A 16,717-nucleotide genomic window follows, 5' to 3' on the forward strand; every position below is an offset into this window, starting at 1 on the left:
TGCGGCGCGGCGGCGCCCCACGGGAGCGGGAGCGGGGTAGGGTTAAGGAGCCATCTGCAGATGTCCTGACGTGGCAATAATACAGATGGACGTAACATGAACGGATGTTGATCGTCGTTGAAAATCAACATAATACTAAACTACCAATGGTCCGCATCTGGGCATAGATCAGACATGAATTACTATTAAAATGTTGAACCAAGGAAAAGAAATTACTAAAACGAAAACGACCCGTACGAAGGATGATGCTTCCGCCGGTCAACCCTGCGTGCATGACTCAATCTGCAATGCAGTGTGCGATACGGCAGCACCAGGAACGCTAATCCTCGCAACGAGGCCACAGACCAGTAACTATTTACTACTAGCAGTAGTAGGACAGTCCTACCGAAGCACCCCGTTGTACAAATTTGGTTGCCATGCGTGCGGAAAGATGAACCATGTGCCGAATGCGATTCAGATGTTACAGTCTAATAATCCCAAGAAATGCTACGACTAGTTAGTTAGATGCCTTTTTCTTTCCGAAAGAGTACAACCATGTCCCTTTTCCCCATCTTTTCCCCGTGTAGCCATGTGGATTCGGAGACTATTATCCCTCTCCTTTTCCACTCCCATTTTCCTTCCCAGTTTGTGTAGTACAAATCATCACCAATGGAGCTCCTCCCTCGGTCAATCCCCTAACCATCTTCCATCATTTTTCCTTCACCCCTCCAATCTCCTCCACCGAGAAGCTCCTGTCCCCTGCTCCTCGCCTTTCTCCGTCGCATCATCACAGATCCTGTTGCGCACACACAATACTTTTTTCCCAATTGACCATATCTATCTACCCATCCATCCCATAGCATTCCATCACCTCCACTTCGCTCTCTTTCGCTTCACCTGCGTCTGCGTGAGTGCGTGTCTCGGTCGCCGTCTCCGTTTCCTAGCCGTCGGCCTACCGGCGGCAGAAAAGACAGCAGCCAAGCAAAGCCAGCCCGCTCACCGCCGCGGACCGCGACGACGACCGTCTCGGGCCGTTCAACCCAAGCCCCGCCCCTGCCCCGCGCGGCCTCGTGTCTTTCCTGCGGCATTCGTGGTTGGAGTGGTTGGGCGGAGCCCGCCCCCGCCCCCGCCCCCGCCCCGTGCCCCGCCTGCCGATGGTGACGGCCGCCGGCGTAGCGTGTCGCGGCGCCATGAAGGGTGAAATTTTATATACCATCGCCCCGGCTGAGGCCTGACAACCCAACCAGATTTTAGGTAGTTACCTCTGTCGCTTGCCGCCCGCTGCCCGCCTCCCCCCCTTCGCTCCGCCACATCTTCCGCCCGCTCGAACTCCTAGCGGTAGGATATATCTGCCGCTTCCCCCTGGCTCCTTGCGCTTGTACTGTATCTTCCTCCTCCCCGGTCCGTCGGTTCATCCCCCTCGCCCCCTACTCCCCTTTCGGCTCGAGTTAGATCATCCATCGGCTGTAAAGCGGGCGGGAGGCTTGGCTTCGGCGCGCGGGACGGGGCTCGCTTTCCGGGAGGCCGCCCCTGCGACGACAGCCGCGCCATTTTCTATTCCAGCGGAGGGAGGGGGAGGTTCCGGGTCGTAGTGGTGCTGCATTGGCTGCGGTAAGCGGGGCTCGTATCGGCCAACGGGGGAGGTCCACGGCGGTTAGTGGTTGAGCCGCCGACTGCGTGCTGTGGCGAGTGTTATCTATCGATCGCCATGGGGGGCAAGTGTGGTTCCTGGTGATTCTCTCGAGCTGCCACTGGTGGGGGGAGCATGGCGGGGGAGGGCGTCGGGCGGTGCATACTGGTGGGGCTGCACATGGACGCCGTCGGGAAGGAGCTGCTGCAGTGGGCGCTCAACCAGGCGGCCAGGAGCGGCGACCGCGTCGTCGCCGTCCACATTTACCGCAAATCCGGTAGGTACCCTGCCCCCTATCCCATCTCCTGTCCGTCAAGAACCTTTGCTTGCGTTGCAGCTCGACTCATGGCAGCATTTCCCTGTGCCTCGAATCGAAGGAGACCTGTGCAAGACGAACGCGCTGACGCTGATCAGGACGCTGGACGACTACCTGGCGGAGTACGAGGCCATCTGCAGCAAGAAAGACGTGCGTAAGCAAGCAAGCACGATGCCTTCACCGCCATTAATGTCGCTGGCGGTTGCGCTCATGTGCTGGTATTGATGGTATGGTTTCATGTCCGTCAGATCGTCCTCGTGGGGCGGGTCACGCCGGGGAGCTCGATCCAGAAGGTGCTGGTGAAGGAGGCCAAGCTCTGCGCGGCCATGGCGGTGGTGATCGGCGCCAACAAGAAGTACTCCTTCGGGTCAGTCAGTGCCGATGCTCACCTCTCACCTCCCAGCAGCAGCAATCTTGGCGTGATCCAACTGTTTGTTTTCTGCACGATTCATTAACGCACACACCAAAAGTAATCGATTATTTTACCTGTGTGCTCGATCAGTGGCTCGACCGGCCTCGCCAAGTACTGCGCCAGGAAGCTCCCGGCGACGACCAGCGTCGTCGCCATCCAGGGCGGCAAGGCCATCTTCGTCAGGGAGGCCCCCCGGCCGCCACTTGGTCAGTAGAGTACTGACTCCCGATGTTAGCTGCGAATTGATTTCGGTTGGTGAGTGGGTGATTGATTGACGGATTAAAGCGTTGGGTGGCTTCGTTCGTCGTCCTGCAGGAGCAGAGCCCAAGCCGGTGCTCCGCACGCTGCTGCACCCCAGCGTCGGCATGGAGCCCAAGGTGATCATCCCCAACCCCAACCGCCGGAGCGCGCGGTCCATGGACTTCGACGCCGCGGGCTGCGGCCAGTGCGCCGCGCCGCCGCAGCCCAAGAAGCCCTGCGACGACCACGACGCCGCCGACGCCAAGGCCCTCGTCGTGCGCGTGCCGGCGCCAGAGCAGAAGCTCGGCTGGCCTTTGCTCCGGCGCGCGCCTCCCGCAGCGCAGGCCACGACGAGAGACCACGAGACGACGCGCAAGCAGTCGGTGGTGCACTGGGTGATGAGCCTGCCGCGGCGCTCCTCGCCGTCGGCGTCCCCGGAACCGGCGCAGGAGGGGCTGGCGGCCGAGCTGAGGCGGGCGCTCGCCGGCGCGCCGTCCCGGTGCCGGTGGTTCCGGTACGAGGAGCTGTACGACGCCACGAACCACTTCTCCCCCGGCAACCTGGTGGGCAAGGGCGCGCACAGCCGGGTGTACCGGGGCGGGCTGGCGAGCGGGCAGCGGGTGGCGATCAAGCTGTGCCGGGCGTCGGCGGAGGCGTCCAAGGACTTCCTCCGGGAGGTGGACATCATCACCAAGCTGCAGCACGGCCGCATCGTGCCGCTCGTCGGCGTCTGCGTGGAAGGCCCCAACCTCATCTCCGTCTACCGCTACCTCCCCCGCGGCAGCCTCGAGGACAACCTGCACGGTACGCCACCACGCTTGCACACCACGACACACTACGCTACTGTATTTTGGCTGCGTCGGTGGTCTACAGCGGCCTTGGGCATGTGATTTCGCAGGGAAGAAGAGGTCGAAGCCGGCGCTGCCGTGGGAGAAGAGGTACCGGGCGGCGGTCGGGGTGGCCGAGGCCCTGAGCTACGTGCACTCCGGCTGCTCGCGGCCGGTGATCCACCGCGACGTCAAGTCCTCCAACATCCTCCTCACGGACGACTTTGAGCCCCAGGTAGTACTGTGCTCTTAAATTCAGGAATATACAGTTTGTTTGTCTGTGTTTTGTACTGACAGACGTGAACTCTGAACTGTGTACCGACGGTGGCAGTTGTCCGATTTCGGGCTCGCGATCTGGGCGCCGTCCAGCCCGTCGTCCCTCACGCACAGCGACGTCGTCGGCACCTTCGGGTACGTCTTCTTCTTGTACACAGACACGGACGAGTCTCTTTCGGTCTGAAGTGGCGCCGTGTTGGGGTGACGAAGATCAAAATCCTTGCGGGCGCAGGTACCTAGCGCCGGAGTACTTCATGTACGGGAAGGTGACGGACAAGGTGGACGTGTACGCGTTCGGGGTGGTGCTGCTGGAGCTCCTCACCGGGCGGAGGCCCATCACCGGCGACGGCTCACCGAAGGGCCACCACCAAAGTCTCGTCATGTGGGTAAGCCCTCGCGATCCCAATCAAGCCCACATAACCACCTCACTGTGTTACGTTGTTACCATATCATTGTCTTTATAAAAAAAACGCTGTTATCATATCATCATGCTCGTGTAGAGAGAGAGGGATTGTGCTGACGCGGTTGGTCTGTTTGACGTGCGTGACAGGCGACTCCGATCCTCAACGGCGGCGACATCTCCGACCTGCTGGACCCGAGCCTGGACGTGAAGCACGACGAGGTGGAGGTGCGGCGAATGGCCGTCGCGGCGTCGCTCTGCCTCGGGAGGTCGGCGCGCCTTAGGCCCCCGATATCGCAGGTCAGTCTCTCTCTCTTAGTGAGTAGCAGGCTTTCTTCAGAAGAAGAGGGAAAATACGTCTCTCTCTATCTGAGTAGCAGGCACTTCATCTTCAGAAGAAGAAAAAATAACATTCTCGTGCCGATTGCTGTGTGTTGGTGGCAGATTCTGAGCATACTACGAGGAGAAGAGGACGCGACGAGCTTGGCGGCGTCGGAGCCGGACTGCGTGGTGGACGACGAGACCTACCCGGCGGCCAACGTGAGGTCGCACCTAGGGCTGGCGCTGCTGGACGTGGAGGACGCCGAGTCCATCTCCAGCACCGAGCACACCAACCTCAGCCCGCTCGAGGAGTACCTCAGAGAACGCTGCAGCCGATCATCCAGCTTCGATTGACCTTTTTTTTTTCCCTTTTCTTCTCCTTTTTGGATGAGTTTGGTTGTCTTTTGTTTTGAGTTACAAACTCATGTACATAACATAAACAAAGCAGGTGCCACATTTCCGGCACCCAGGGACATGATAGCCGATAGATATGCCACCCACAGAGAAAAAACAAAGTGAAAAATGGAACGGATGCCTTTCAGTGTGCCTGATGCTGTAATTCGGACACAAAGCCACGATTCCTCTCAGTTTATCTGAATGATGTATTCATTTCAGGGGTAACAAGATTGTCATACAACATTACAATAACCTTAAAACTCAAGGTTCAAGGTTGTCCGTAGATCAATTGCTTGGAAACCAAAAATAGATTAACAACACTACAGAAGGTTGCCAAATCCATCGTCCTGGAAAAGAAAAACTAGGAAACAAAGCTGGAAAACTGCCGTGGGGGAACACTATCTCCCACACCGGCACAGCTATCTCCCAACATGTCTTCTACTTCTCATCTAACCTCAGTCTTCCTACACAAACCTAAAAGGGAACAACATATGGCAACTGATACATATGAAGGTCAGGCAGATGAATAGCCCTTGGTTGCCATGAAAACTCCACCTCCATGGGCGCCAAACCATCACTTGCCTTGCAGCTGCTGTTGCCGGCATCAGGTTTCTTTGCACCGCCGAGCAACCAATCCTGGTCGCCGAGATTCCCGGTCTCCTCAACCTCCAAGGAAGGTGGATTCCAGGTAACAAAAAGATCTCGGAATTTCCTCTCTTTCTTCTCTTCCTTCTCAGCCTTGCGGCTCTTCTTACGATCAGACTTTGACTGCTTAACCTCTGGTATTTTTTCAGTCTTCCTGCCAGAGGAACAAGGCTCTTCTTTCGGCAAGGTGCTTGACTGCTGCTGTTTGATGAGGGGAGAGACTACAGGCACCTTCGGTTTGTGCAGAACAGGCTGCAGCTGCCTGTCTGGCTGGTGGGAAGAAGCAACTTTTATTGTATCATTCGGCAACACAGGCAAACTCTGTGGAGGAGCATCTCTTCGGAGCACCTTGGATGGCACCAGAGGATCAACCTTTTGCAGCGCCTTTGCAGGAGGAATGTCAATAACCTTGGCAGGAGGAATGTCGACTCTCTGTGCTGCCTTGGCAGCAGGAATGTCGACTCTCTGTGCCACCTTAGCAGGTGGAGGAACAACTCGTCGTGTCAGCTGCGTAGGCAAAGGATCAGCACTTCCTTTCACCTTGGCAGATGAAGGTGTACCATTAACGGGCACCCGGGAATCTATCTTTTGCATGATCTTTGCTGAGGTTGGGGCATCTATCTTTGGTGTGATCTTCGCTGTGGTTGGGGGATCCACCTTTGGAGCAATATTTGTCATGGAAGGAACTCTTTGCAAGATCATTGCAGGGGGTTTTGCATCCATTTGTTTTGGCACAGATTGGGTATCCCTCTTGATGCTTTGCTGGAAACCGGCAGCTGACTTTACCATAACATCCCTGCGAGGTTGAACTGCATTCTGCTTACTCAACAAGGATGAAGGTGTAGCCATTTGTTGGACAGGTTGTTGCGGAAGAACCCTAGAACCATCCAACATGGCTGACGGTGAATCCTGATCTCTTTTTATCTTAATGCGAAGTACCGTCCCTGCAAAATCATAATTCATGGTCAGTAACTCTAGAAGAGAATGATTACTAAAATCAACAGAAACCTAAAAATATGGCCTGAAAGCCTCACCATTCTTATTTTGACTAGGGCCTGGGAGCACCACCTTTCTTCGCTTACTGCTGTCCTGAGAGCTCTCTGGTGATCCATGTACTGTCTGAATGAAAGAAGGGGCCCCATACTCTTCTGAGAGTCCACTCTTCTCCAACTGATCAAATAGTTCTTTGGGTGCAGTTTTGGACTCCAGGCCGGCTATGCTGGTATCTTCATGCTTTCTCTTCTTATGGCTACGTTTTGAATGTTTTGTCTCACCACCACCCTGATGGGAAGCTTTCTTGTCATTCCTTTTCTCTTTCTTCTTTTCGGCCCTTTCCCTTTCTTTCTGGAGCTTCAGCCACCAGATTAATCGTCAGTTCTGATTTAGAACAGACGATGGCAATGCAATGCAGCATATTGCAGTATGGTAATGAAGTTTCAAACTTACACAAGCACACACATAAATAATGCAGCACTAACACAGAAGTGCTACAAGTTACAGTTAGAAATTAATACATGAATCTTTCCACAAATAATAATTCAGTACCCTTGATATATACTCTGTATATTCTTTACACAGTTATAGTAGAGTCAAGGAATTAGAGCACATCAAAATTGGCACAACTACTAATGACACTACCCAGAAGACGTGTTAGCAAGCAGAGAACAGTTGACAGAAAACATAGCAATTGTGCTGCAAGGAAGTCAATTTTAAGACATAAAATTCCAGAGCAGAGACAGCAAAATAGACCACAAAGAAAACTTTAGACAAGAATACATGTACAACTCAAATGGCAAGTGTCAAGATTGTGAGACTACACACACATGAACAAAAACAAACAAGATAGCAAACAGGACAAGGCAAGTAGCGCCAATAGAACCACACATAAGTGACATCACAAAGTGAGCACACTAATTGGTGGTTAATTGGTGCTGGTAACCGAATCCAAGCAAGAGAAAGCCCAATGTGCTAACAATTTTAGCAAGCCAGGAAAATATGAATTTTCTCATTGCTAAATTTGGACGGATCTCCGGAAGTACTTTTGACAGAGAATTCAGTCTCAAAACTAGCAATGCGATTGACAAATCAAGACATCATGGGCGTCAATCTGGGTACAGAATCAATCAATCAAATACTGTAGGCATGTAACAATGAAACTGGAAGGCGAATCTGACAGACCACGTTTTGTTCGCATTCAGGTTATTTCCAATTTAAGCACGCAATCGAGGTTAGCAGGCTCGAGATCGGGCCGCGGGGTTAGGTCAGCAGAAACAGGCATTCGATCTAACCGACGCATCGGCGGCAAGGCTAGCCTCCCCCCGCATGCGATTCCCAAATCGCACGCGCACACCCAACAGATCTGATCGGAACCAACAGGCAAGAACACATGATCCGAGGACGTGCGTGTTGTAAATCCGATGGTTCAACAAACCTTAGCGGTCGTCTCCGCCACGGGAACGGGGGGCACGGCCACTGGGTTTCGCACGTAGCCCGGCGGCGGGTAGGGGAAGCACCTCGACATGGCGGCCGGTGTGAATCCCGCGGCGCGGCGCGCGAACCCTCGGAATCAAGAGCGCGACGGCAAGGCCCGCCCTAATCGACCGCGAACCGAAGGGAAATTTCGATTCGCGGGAGGGAAATCCGGCGGAGCGGATTGGGGCCTCTCGGCGGGAGGGATTTGGCTCTTGTGTGGCGGCTAGGGTTTCACGGGGAGGAGAGGGGAAATTTTAGCGGCGGCTACGCGAGATGGGAACGGAAGAAAAGGGTAGCCTCTTCGAGGGTCCGGGGGTTGGGCGGTATATATAGCCGGACGGGAGGTGCCCGAGTCGTGCGGGGAACTGGCGGGTCCGCCTCGCCTACCTATCGGGCCTCTACACGGAGTCGCTGACGGGTAGGGCCCAGATCCCGCGGGGCCCGGTGGCAGCGAGGGGCGCGGGCGGGGGCCGCCGCGCGGCGGTGCGTGTGGGGCACGGCAAGCGGCGCGCTCTGATTGGCCAGGCCGCGCGGTGGCCCACCTAGCGGGGAGCGGGCGGGGGTGGCGTGTTCGCGTTGCACACGAAACGTGTTCGCGTGGTGGGCCCCCCCGCGGCGCGGAACCGACCTAGAAGGCGGCGATAGCGGGCCGGCACGTGGGGCGCGGCTTTCGCGTGGCTGCCAGCCCAGCGCGAGGCTGTGTGGTGGGAGGCGAGGCGCGTTGCCTTCTTTTTTTTTTCTTCTTCCCGCGCGGCTCCGTGACCGTGTCCCCGTCCCGTTCTGCGGTGGCCAGCCAAAACCCCCGAGCGCGCGGTGGCGGGGAGTCCGCTCGCGTGGATCTGAAGATTTCAGATTGAGGAGGGCTGCTGCGGTTGGTTTTTTGTGAGCCGGCAGCCCCCGATTTGTTTAATCCCGCGCCTGAACGAAGATCGTAGTGGCATGATAGTGGGGGGAAATCCCAGGATTGGATCTACTCCTACCATGTTCGCAATGTCGAGTTTTACCGGATTGAATCAACGACCCGAAATTCTCTCGTCCAACAAAGACTAACTCAATTTGTTTCCGTATATGAATCCCACCGCTTTTAAAAAAATCACAAAATGCAACCCATTCTTTTGTTAAATTCGCACGAACTATGATCGAAATGGCACCTTTTTGTTGAATTTTGTGAAAATGTTACCCAAATTTTGTCAAATATACATGAACTATGATCAAATAGATAAATTTTTATCTTGTAGGCTACCAAAACCTTTCAAACACATTCTATTCGTATCTTAAGCCATAATTATATGTGATAGCATTCTTGAGACGGGCGGGACACAAGGGTTATGGGAATGAGTAAGGTCTCGAGGCAGTGAATCTGATAGTTTCTACTTATGTTATGTTGTGTCTACTTTTGTTCTATAGATGGTTAAAATTATCAGATTCACTGCCTACTTATGTTAAATTCATGCATGGTAAAATTGCCATGAAAATATAGAGGGTTAAAATTTGTAGAAAATTTTCCATGATTTAGACCATAACAACAGAAAAAAAAAGCCCATGTGTGGTACGAAACTTCATATTTAAAATTGAGCTATCACGCTTTAGGTCATTAGATATTAGATAGAAAAAACAAAGAGTCTTTCTAGAGCACATATAGATGTGCCCTAGTTATTGCACATCTAAGTGACTAAATCGAGCACAAAAAGAAAAGAAAAGGAAAAAGTTACCCACATGAATCTCCGCGTAAAATCAATGACATAGAATTTAGATGTGCAATACTTATGGCACATCTATATGTGCTTTAGCAAAATTGAAAAAGAAAATCCAAAAAAAAGTTTTAAGTTAGCATAACAGTGGGGTATGTTTGACCATAAGTTTGCTTTATATAAATGGCATGCATGAGAAACTAAATATGGCATATGTTAAAACATGAAAAGAAAATTAACAATTATGTTTCAACCTAAATTGTCATTGTTTTGTAAAGATGATGGCCAAAAATTGATTTTTTTTATGAAAATAGTCTCATGAAACAATTTTGCCATGTAGATATTCAAAAAATAAATTTGCCACGGTGTAAATAATTGAATTTACAATGGTTTGTGCAACATTTTTTCCATGTCCTGAAAATATAATTGACCATGGTCCAAAATATGAATTTTCTATGGTACCAAAAATAAATTTGCCATGGCCAAATATATAAGTTTTCCATGACAGAGAACAAAAAGCAATTTGTTGTGGTCCAAAAAAGAATTGTCGTCGATTGTTTGATATAATTTTCATGTATTGTTAGAAAACATGATAGAGGAAATTTTACAACACATTGTTTGATAAATTTGCCGTGCTTCAAAAAGAAAATTATAAAATGGTTAAAAAGCTTAATTTGTCGTGGTTCATAAAGTATATTTGCCATCGACTGTAAACTAAATTTTCCACAGTCTATAAAGTGAACTTGCCATGGTGCAAAAAAAAATTGACATGGTCCAAAATATCATGACAAATTTGATTGCCATGGTACACAGGTTTGCTGTTAGAACTCCAGAATCTGGGGTCCACTAGTTTACAAAATGTGAGTTGCCATGTGGCATAAGAAACATTTTTCAAAGTTGCCATGCGTGTGGAACAAAAAATTCATATAGCTGCCATGTGAGCATTAACATATTTTTCTGAAATTTGCCATGTGACCACACGAAGCAATTTTTAAACTTTGCCATGAGTGGGAACAAAAAAAATCCTAGAATTGTCATGTGATATTTAAAAATACTTTCTAAAATTGTTGTGTTTTGGAAAAAAAAAGATGTTTCAAAATTGTGACGTGACCATAAGAAACCATTTTTTTTGCCATTTGTGGAGAGCAAAAAATCCTAGAGTTGTCTTGCAAGCGCTAAAATTTCCTACGTTTGTCATGTGACTCTTAGCAACATTTCCTGGAATTGTCATGTCTTGCACACCAAATAAGCGAAAATTGCCATGTAAAACAAGTTTTTTTTGCCTTGTGAAACATTACCATAATGTGTAAATTTTGTGATAGAGGCTAAGGTGTCCCGCCTTCCGAGCAGATGGTGGCTATAGTTTTTGGAGTAGACTTTGACGATCCGAGTACGATCGCGCGAGGACGTCGCGCCTTAGCAATCGCTAAACCAACTTCGAGAGGTTATTGACCACGCCAGAGCACAGTCAACCTGATCAACTCCGAGAGGTGTCCCGCCTTCCGAGCAGATGGTGGCTATAGTTTTTGGTAGAGTAGACTGACGATCCGAGTACGATCGCGCGAGGACGTCGCGCCTTAGCAATCACTAAACCAACTCCAAGAGGTTATTGATCACGCCAGAGCACAATCAACCTGATCACGAGGGTCTGTTTCCTGCACGCAAACGAAGAACAAGCAAGAAACTAGAATTGCAATCTGGATATTGCGAATATAAATGAACACTTTATTAATGAAGGTGGGGTTTTGTGACGTCTTTGTTTGGTCGTTGAACACAAACAAAGTACGCGAAGTTGCAGCTATGGCGAACTTTTAATCTAAACAAAACCCAAAGTCCAAACGATGCACTAAGTGTTGTATATATGGAGGAATAGGGGGAATTTCATGACCCCTTGGAGGAGGGGTCCGAAACCAACCCTAACTCCGTTTCCCCACACATACGGACTCTAATAATAGCTTATACTGAAGTATTTCAAAATTACATGGGCATGGCCCAATAATAAGGTGACACAACACCTATAATAGCCTTTGGATGAAATTTATGAAATGACATGTTGTATATTTCGTCCAATCCTTCATGCACTCATTATGGTGGCTTCAAAGTCCTGAAATCATCACTTGAAACTCCATTCTTGTTCCCCTTGCGCATGCCATTATCTCCATGCTTGATTTTGCTCCAATGTTCATCCTTCTTGTCCAAGCTAGGCTCTTCATTTGTAAGCAAAACAAATGTATCCAATTTAGGCAGCATCATATTCTCATGAACATTAGAACTGTTATCAAGAAACGAAAGTACCCGGTAATTTAACTGGCGTGCGCGAGCTCTAGTAATTGGTCTGGTATGTATAGTGAGTGTAACGATGGTATTGATGTCTCCATCAATTTGTCATGTGACATGCTTTCGAATTTCATCAACTTTGCCAGGTAGACATTACAGAAACCTATGGACTTCCCATGTACCTAGCACAAAAATAGCATGGCATGTAGAAAAACCCACAGAGAATTTGCCATGAGAATAGTAATGTTTACTTGCAATCACAGAAGGAATTTGCCATGGCAAAATGTTTTCACACACACACACACACACACGCGCGCACGCACACGCGCACGCGCGCACACACACACACACCGTGTATGGAGGAGGGCAGGTGAGATGGAAGGACACTCACTGTCGCAGTTGTGGTAGGCCTCACACCGACGAACTAGCCGGTGATGCTCAATCGGCGTGCACACCACACAACGGTGTCTTGTGCTCCTTCGTGAGGAAGGAAACCACATCAGGGAGAGGGAAGAAGAGCGAATCGTCGAAACCAAACCAAGGGCAAGCGTGGGGCAGCCACATAGAGAGGAGAAGAAAGGCAAGAGAGGGAAAGGGGACCTTACGTCGACTCCTAGATTTCTTTGATCTCGTGCATTTGCAACGCGGTGCTGCTCGTAATTGTCCCAAGAGGTTGCTATGGCTTGGAGGCTCATCAGGTCTAACGGACTTTCGTCCTTCTGCTATGGCTTGGAGGCTCATCAGGTCTAACGGACTTTCGTCCTTCGACTCCTATAGGCGGCTTCGCTATCGCTCCTGACTTACTATAGAAACCGGTATAAAAGACAAGTGCCCATCCTCAACTCCAAGAAATGGGAGTGAAATTCATTCCATTCCGTATAAGTAAGTTGATATGATAGGCTTTTCAGCACCATCCTATGAAAGGCTCTCACCTAGCAGGCCTCTTTGACCCATGGCGTCGGCAGAGGAGCACGGACCAGGAACCGCACATTCGTGTCATCGTCGACCAACGGGGCGATATTTTCAGGGTCGCCGCCGCCACCGAATAGGTCCTCCTTGCCGTCGTCGACTTCCAGGCCAACATTCTCAATGAAGTTCGACAACTGAGTTGGAAGTGGGGGGTTAGGACGCTAGGGGGGCGGCGAAAGTACTGACTCATTGTCAATAGGCAAGAAAGAAAACATTTCAGAGATATAAATCTATTTTTTGAAAATATAAAGGTTTTGGGGGTCTGCTAGATGAGCTAAATTCCCCAAACCAAAAACATTCCCCCATTTATTATAGTCATAAGCACGGGTCTGCTTCATTTCTCTGAAATCGAAGAGCAATCCATAACCATCGGCCATGGGACGTCATTACAGCCATTACTCATAATACAGACCAACAGAAGTTGTTGGCTAACTAAACAGCTGATCATATTCCTTCAGGATGAGAGCAAACCAAAACGGTATGAACCTACAAGGAAATAGGAACAAGTTCCAATTCACAGGTTATAGAATCCAAATAAGACACTTCTGGATTTGACAGACAGCAATAGCAAAGCTGCAGATTATAGCAGATAGACTGAGCAGAACAAGCACACAGATAACACACGACATGAGCAATCGCACACAAGCAGCTAGTAGTTCCCAATTCTCAAACTCATAAACCATTACCCGTTACAACATTTGTTGAGTCTAGGGAGAAATTCAACTGCCATGACACATGTGTCTTATGGATTACACAAGTCACAAATATAAGAAGACGACATAATGGCAGCATGATTTAACATAACAGTCTTGCAAAATATAGCTGAAAAAACACAAAGACCTAGTAGACAAGACACCATCACCAGTCCAAGCCTCTGAAAAACTGTGTCGCAGAGGCCCATCACACTGAAAGGTCTTGATAAATCATATGAGAAGCTTCTCGATAGCATCCTGTGATTCACAAAATTTAAAACAGGGTCAATTTTCGGAGAAAGGGTACACACTAGGGTAAAACAATCAGGCAGTTGTACAGAAAATCAGCAGACATCAGAAGATGTGGCAAGGGATCACCTTAAGACTCTGAATGGGCTGTTTCAGCTGGCTACCCTCGTTGCTGGTCACTGAACAAGCAATGACCGGCCTGGTCACTCCACAAGCACGCCCAAGGGCTTGCTTTGAAGGGACAAAGACATATGGCACATTCTGCATCATACAACAGATGAGCTCAATAAGTTTTACTTTCATCCATTGTCACAAACACAAATAAACATTATTCATTCATGTGCAAAAGCAAAAGGAAGATGCAAAAGATTAAGTAGCAAACGGTTAAATCATGGGATGAAACATATACAACACATAAATGTCAAGATTAATGCACAACAGCAAATCAGCTCCACTGCGATGAGATTTGCAAGGCTGAGTATCAAACTATCAACAGAAACACTGAACTCTGCTTCAATGTGATGAAGTACCAATGTAACAGGATGCAACAACTCACTAAAGAAACAAAATTGAAGTACTGATGTTAAAAAACACTGATTTTTCACATAAAGCCCTAGAATTTTTCCAGTAGCTGTGTGCTGATACAAACAGTTAAGAGCGGGTCCACATACACTGTTCTTAAAACTGCTCGCATGAGCAAGCCTCTTGTCTGAGTAGGCATACTCAAACTTCCAATCCTAGCGGATTGGTAACCATACAGTATACAGTATTACTAGCACATCATGTATTCTGATAACCATCAACACAGCACAGTATTACGAGCTTTATTAAACTAAAAAAACATTACACGGTCTCGCTATAACCACATCACGCAAGCTACATCATACAAATTTACAGCAATAAGATGCAGCATAAGCACAGAATTTATACCTTGTCCTCCGCAAGCAACGGGAGGTGGAGGAGGATTTCGAGCGGTTCCGTGTCAGCTGCCATCACCACGAACTCCGATATTCCCCTGTTGAGAGTCTTGGTCGCTGGGGAAAACAAAAAACACACAAATTCAGATCACGGGGATTGAAATCAACAGTTAACAACTAAGGCGCACCGCCAGGGATTGGTCACCTTCGTTGGCGCCCTTCTTGAGCTGCTTGTAGTTGGCGGCCTGCTGGACGAGGTCGAGGATCGTTATCGTCAGCTGCGAGTCCGCCAGCGGGTAGGCCTTGGGGTTGACCGTCTCCTGACTCTGCAAAGCACCCCCAAAGAAACAACAACCGGCGGTCAGCACGCGCGCGGCGGGGCTCGGCTCGATCCGCGACGGCGGAACGGGCGGAGACGAGGTACGGAATCGGGAAGAGGAGGAGGAGAGGGCTCGTTACCATTTTCCCGACGGGTTGGTCGGCTTGGAGGCGCGAGGAGGAGGAGGGGGAGGAGGCGGCCGCCGCGGGTGGGGAGGGAGCTTGGAGCTAGGGCTTTCGGGGGCGGGTGAATGGAGCTAGGGTTTATCGCGGGCCTGTGGTGGCCTCATATAGCCCGTGGGGCGGGTGGTTTCGACGGCTGCGATTGTCTTCGTGATTCTTCCTTTCCCCTTTTGCGTGTTCTGGTCTTCGCTCCTTTTCCTTGGCTGCCAAGGGCCGTCAATGAACGTCCAGCCCTTTGTCGCGCCGCCATCGTGGTTGATATTTTGAGTCCGTTCGGCTTTTTTCTACGCGAGGAATCTCTTTTTTTTTTCTTAGAGAAAAGAAAGCCAGAGTGCATCTTATTATCTGATTATTGTCAGGAAAAAGCAATAATCAATATGATGTCGTTATAATTAAAATGGGCTTGGCCCATGTGCTTTTTCAGAAATTCTCAACTGAATCTCAAAGAGTCATGAAAAAAATGACAAGAAGTCGCGCAAATATCAGGTCATATTAGGTAATTCCCCCCGGAGTTTGCCTCAAAAAGGAAAAAGGTAATTGCCCCGGGGCGTGACTATGTCTCTCTGGTAACGAGACACGGTGCAACCTCACGCGTAGCACCCAGAATGAGCCGGCCTGGTGGGGACCGCAAGCATTGAGCGTTTTCTTTCTTTTTTCTTTTACATTTTTGAGTTTTTTTTACCTTTTCGTATACTTCAAATATTAAACAAATGAATATTATAAAATTCACTTTACATACAGATTTGAAAAACGTTGAACATGCACTAAAAATTTTAAATGTGCATACAAAAATATTGTTAATATATACAAATATATATACATATATATATGAAATGTACAGTGTGTGTGAGAAATATACAAAAAGTATACATTTACAAAATGTTAATCATGTATTTAAAAAATATTAAGTGTGTATATAAAAATGTTGCTGGTGTAAACAAAAATATGTAAATATTAAATATGTGTATAAAAATTGTTACTGATGTATATAGAAAATGTAGAATGTGTATTAAAAAAGTTGACACAAAAATATATGTTAATCACGTATTTTTTCAAAATGTTCAACATGGACACAAAAAATTGTTAGATGTATTCGAATAAATGTTAAATAGGTATAAAAATATTCCTAGTCTATATGGAAAGGGAAAGGAAAAACTGATGAAAACAAAAAAGGAAACAAAGAAAAACTGAAAAAGAAGCAGAAAATAAAAATAAAACGGAAGAAAACCAGTGCAGCACAATGAAAAAACAGTGAAACATGAGGAAAAACAATTAAAACTAAGAAAGAAACAAAGAGAAAAAGAAAAGCAAAACAACCAGCGAGAACCGAGAAAGAAACAAAGAACGACAAAGAAAAATGAAAGAAAAGGAAAACCAGTGAAGACCGTGAAAAGAAATGAAGAAAATTGGTAAAAAGGAAAGAAAAACAAAAAAACTGAAGAAAATCAGTGTAGAAACATACAAAACCTAAAGAAACAAACTGAATAAAACAACAAAACAAGAAAAA

The 16,717-nt window shown here is 48.5% G+C and overlaps 3 protein-coding genes across 7 annotated transcripts; 1 reads left to right on the top strand and 2 right to left on the bottom strand.

Annotated features, from left to right (window-relative positions):
- The first annotated feature begins 702 nt into the window (after nt 1–702).
- On the top strand, nt 703–4,949 carry LOC125552309 (protein kinase STUNTED-like). 4 transcript variants are annotated; one of them, XM_048715813.1, is made up of 10 exons: nt 703–1,886; nt 1,987–2,075; nt 2,174–2,292; nt 2,428–2,543; nt 2,653–3,382; nt 3,480–3,639; nt 3,736–3,815; nt 3,913–4,066; nt 4,231–4,380; nt 4,525–4,949. In XM_048715813.1, the coding sequence occupies exons 1-10, from the start codon at nt 1,745–1,747 to the stop codon at nt 4,753–4,755; spliced, it is 1,971 nt and encodes a 656-aa protein (XP_048571770.1). In that variant the 5' UTR covers nt 703–1,744; the 3' UTR covers nt 4,756–4,949. The 4 variants fall into 4 exon arrangements, with proteins under 4 accessions (XP_048571770.1, XP_048571769.1, XP_048571768.1 ...); XM_048715812.1 differs by having other exon boundaries at nt 705–1,886; nt 1,990–2,075; nt 2,653–3,381; nt 3,476–3,639; XM_048715811.1 differs by having other exon boundaries at nt 708–1,886; nt 2,653–3,381; nt 3,476–3,639.
- A 137-nt stretch (nt 4,950–5,086) lies between these two features.
- LOC125552310 (triadin-like) lies at nt 5,087–8,211 on the bottom strand. Of its 2 annotated transcripts, none has more exons than XM_048715817.1 (3): nt 7,874–8,211; nt 6,477–6,786; nt 5,087–6,386 (listed from the first exon to the last, which is right to left on the bottom strand). In XM_048715817.1, exons 1-3 carry the CDS (start codon nt 7,961–7,963, stop codon nt 5,272–5,274), a joined length of 1,515 nt encoding a protein of 504 aa, XP_048571774.1. In that variant the 5' UTR covers nt 7,964–8,211; the 3' UTR covers nt 5,087–5,271. The 2 variants fall into 2 exon arrangements, with proteins under 2 accessions (XP_048571774.1, XP_048571772.1); XM_048715815.1 differs by having other exon boundaries at nt 6,477–6,792.
- A 5,290-nt stretch (nt 8,212–13,501) lies between these two features.
- LOC125552311 (NHP2-like protein 1) lies at nt 13,502–15,326 on the bottom strand. Its single transcript, XM_048715818.1, has 5 exons — nt 15,169–15,326; nt 14,915–15,035; nt 14,723–14,826; nt 13,922–14,053; nt 13,502–13,801 (listed from the first exon to the last, which is right to left on the bottom strand). Exons 1-5 carry the CDS (start codon nt 15,169–15,171, stop codon nt 13,775–13,777), a joined length of 387 nt encoding a protein of 128 aa, XP_048571775.1. The 5' UTR covers nt 15,172–15,326; the 3' UTR covers nt 13,502–13,774.
- Between the last annotated feature and the right edge of the window lie 1,391 nt (nt 15,327–16,717).

Source organism: Triticum urartu, chromosome 4, assembly GCF_003073215.2.
Source record: "Triticum urartu cultivar G1812 chromosome 4, Tu2.1, whole genome shotgun sequence".
NCBI lineage: Eukaryota > Viridiplantae > Streptophyta > Magnoliopsida > Poales > Poaceae > Triticum > Triticum urartu.

What these genes read in the sequence shown, in the direction of transcription:
- LOC125552309 (XM_048715811.1), top strand. Translation starts at nt 1,745, where the DNA reads ATGGCGGGGGAGGGCGTCGGGCGGTGCATACTGGTGGGGCTGCACATG. An exon ending in CCACATTTACCGCAAATCCG is followed by an intron (nt 1,887 to 1,986) that starts GTAGGTACCCTG and finishes CTCGAATCGAAG; the next exon opens with GAGACCTGTGCAAGACGAAC. An exon ending in CGGACGACTTTGAGCCCCAG is followed by an intron (nt 3,640 to 3,735) that starts GTAGTACTGTGC and finishes CGACGGTGGCAG; the next exon opens with TTGTCCGATTTCGGGCTCGC.
- LOC125552310 (XM_048715815.1), bottom strand. Translation starts at nt 7,963, where the DNA reads ATGTCGAGGTGCTTCCCCTACCCGCCGCCGGGCTACGTGCGAAACCCA. An exon ending in TGGCGGAGACGACCGCTAAG is followed by an intron (nt 6,793 to 7,873) that starts GTTTGTTGAACC and finishes TGGTGGCTGAAG; the next exon opens with CTCCAGAAAGAAAGGGAAAG. An exon ending in CCCTAGTCAAAATAAGAATG is followed by an intron (nt 6,387 to 6,476) that starts GTGAGGCTTTCA and finishes ATGATTTTGCAG; the next exon opens with GGACGGTACTTCGCATTAAG.
- LOC125552311 (XM_048715818.1), bottom strand. An exon ending in CAAGAAGGGCGCCAACGAAG is followed by an intron (nt 14,827 to 14,914) that starts GTGACCAATCCC and finishes TGTTTTCCCCAG; the next exon opens with CGACCAAGACTCTCAACAGG. An exon ending in CGTTGCTTGCGGAGGACAAG is followed by an intron (nt 14,054 to 14,722) that starts GTATAAATTCTG and finishes TGTATGATGCAG; the next exon opens with AATGTGCCATATGTCTTTGT.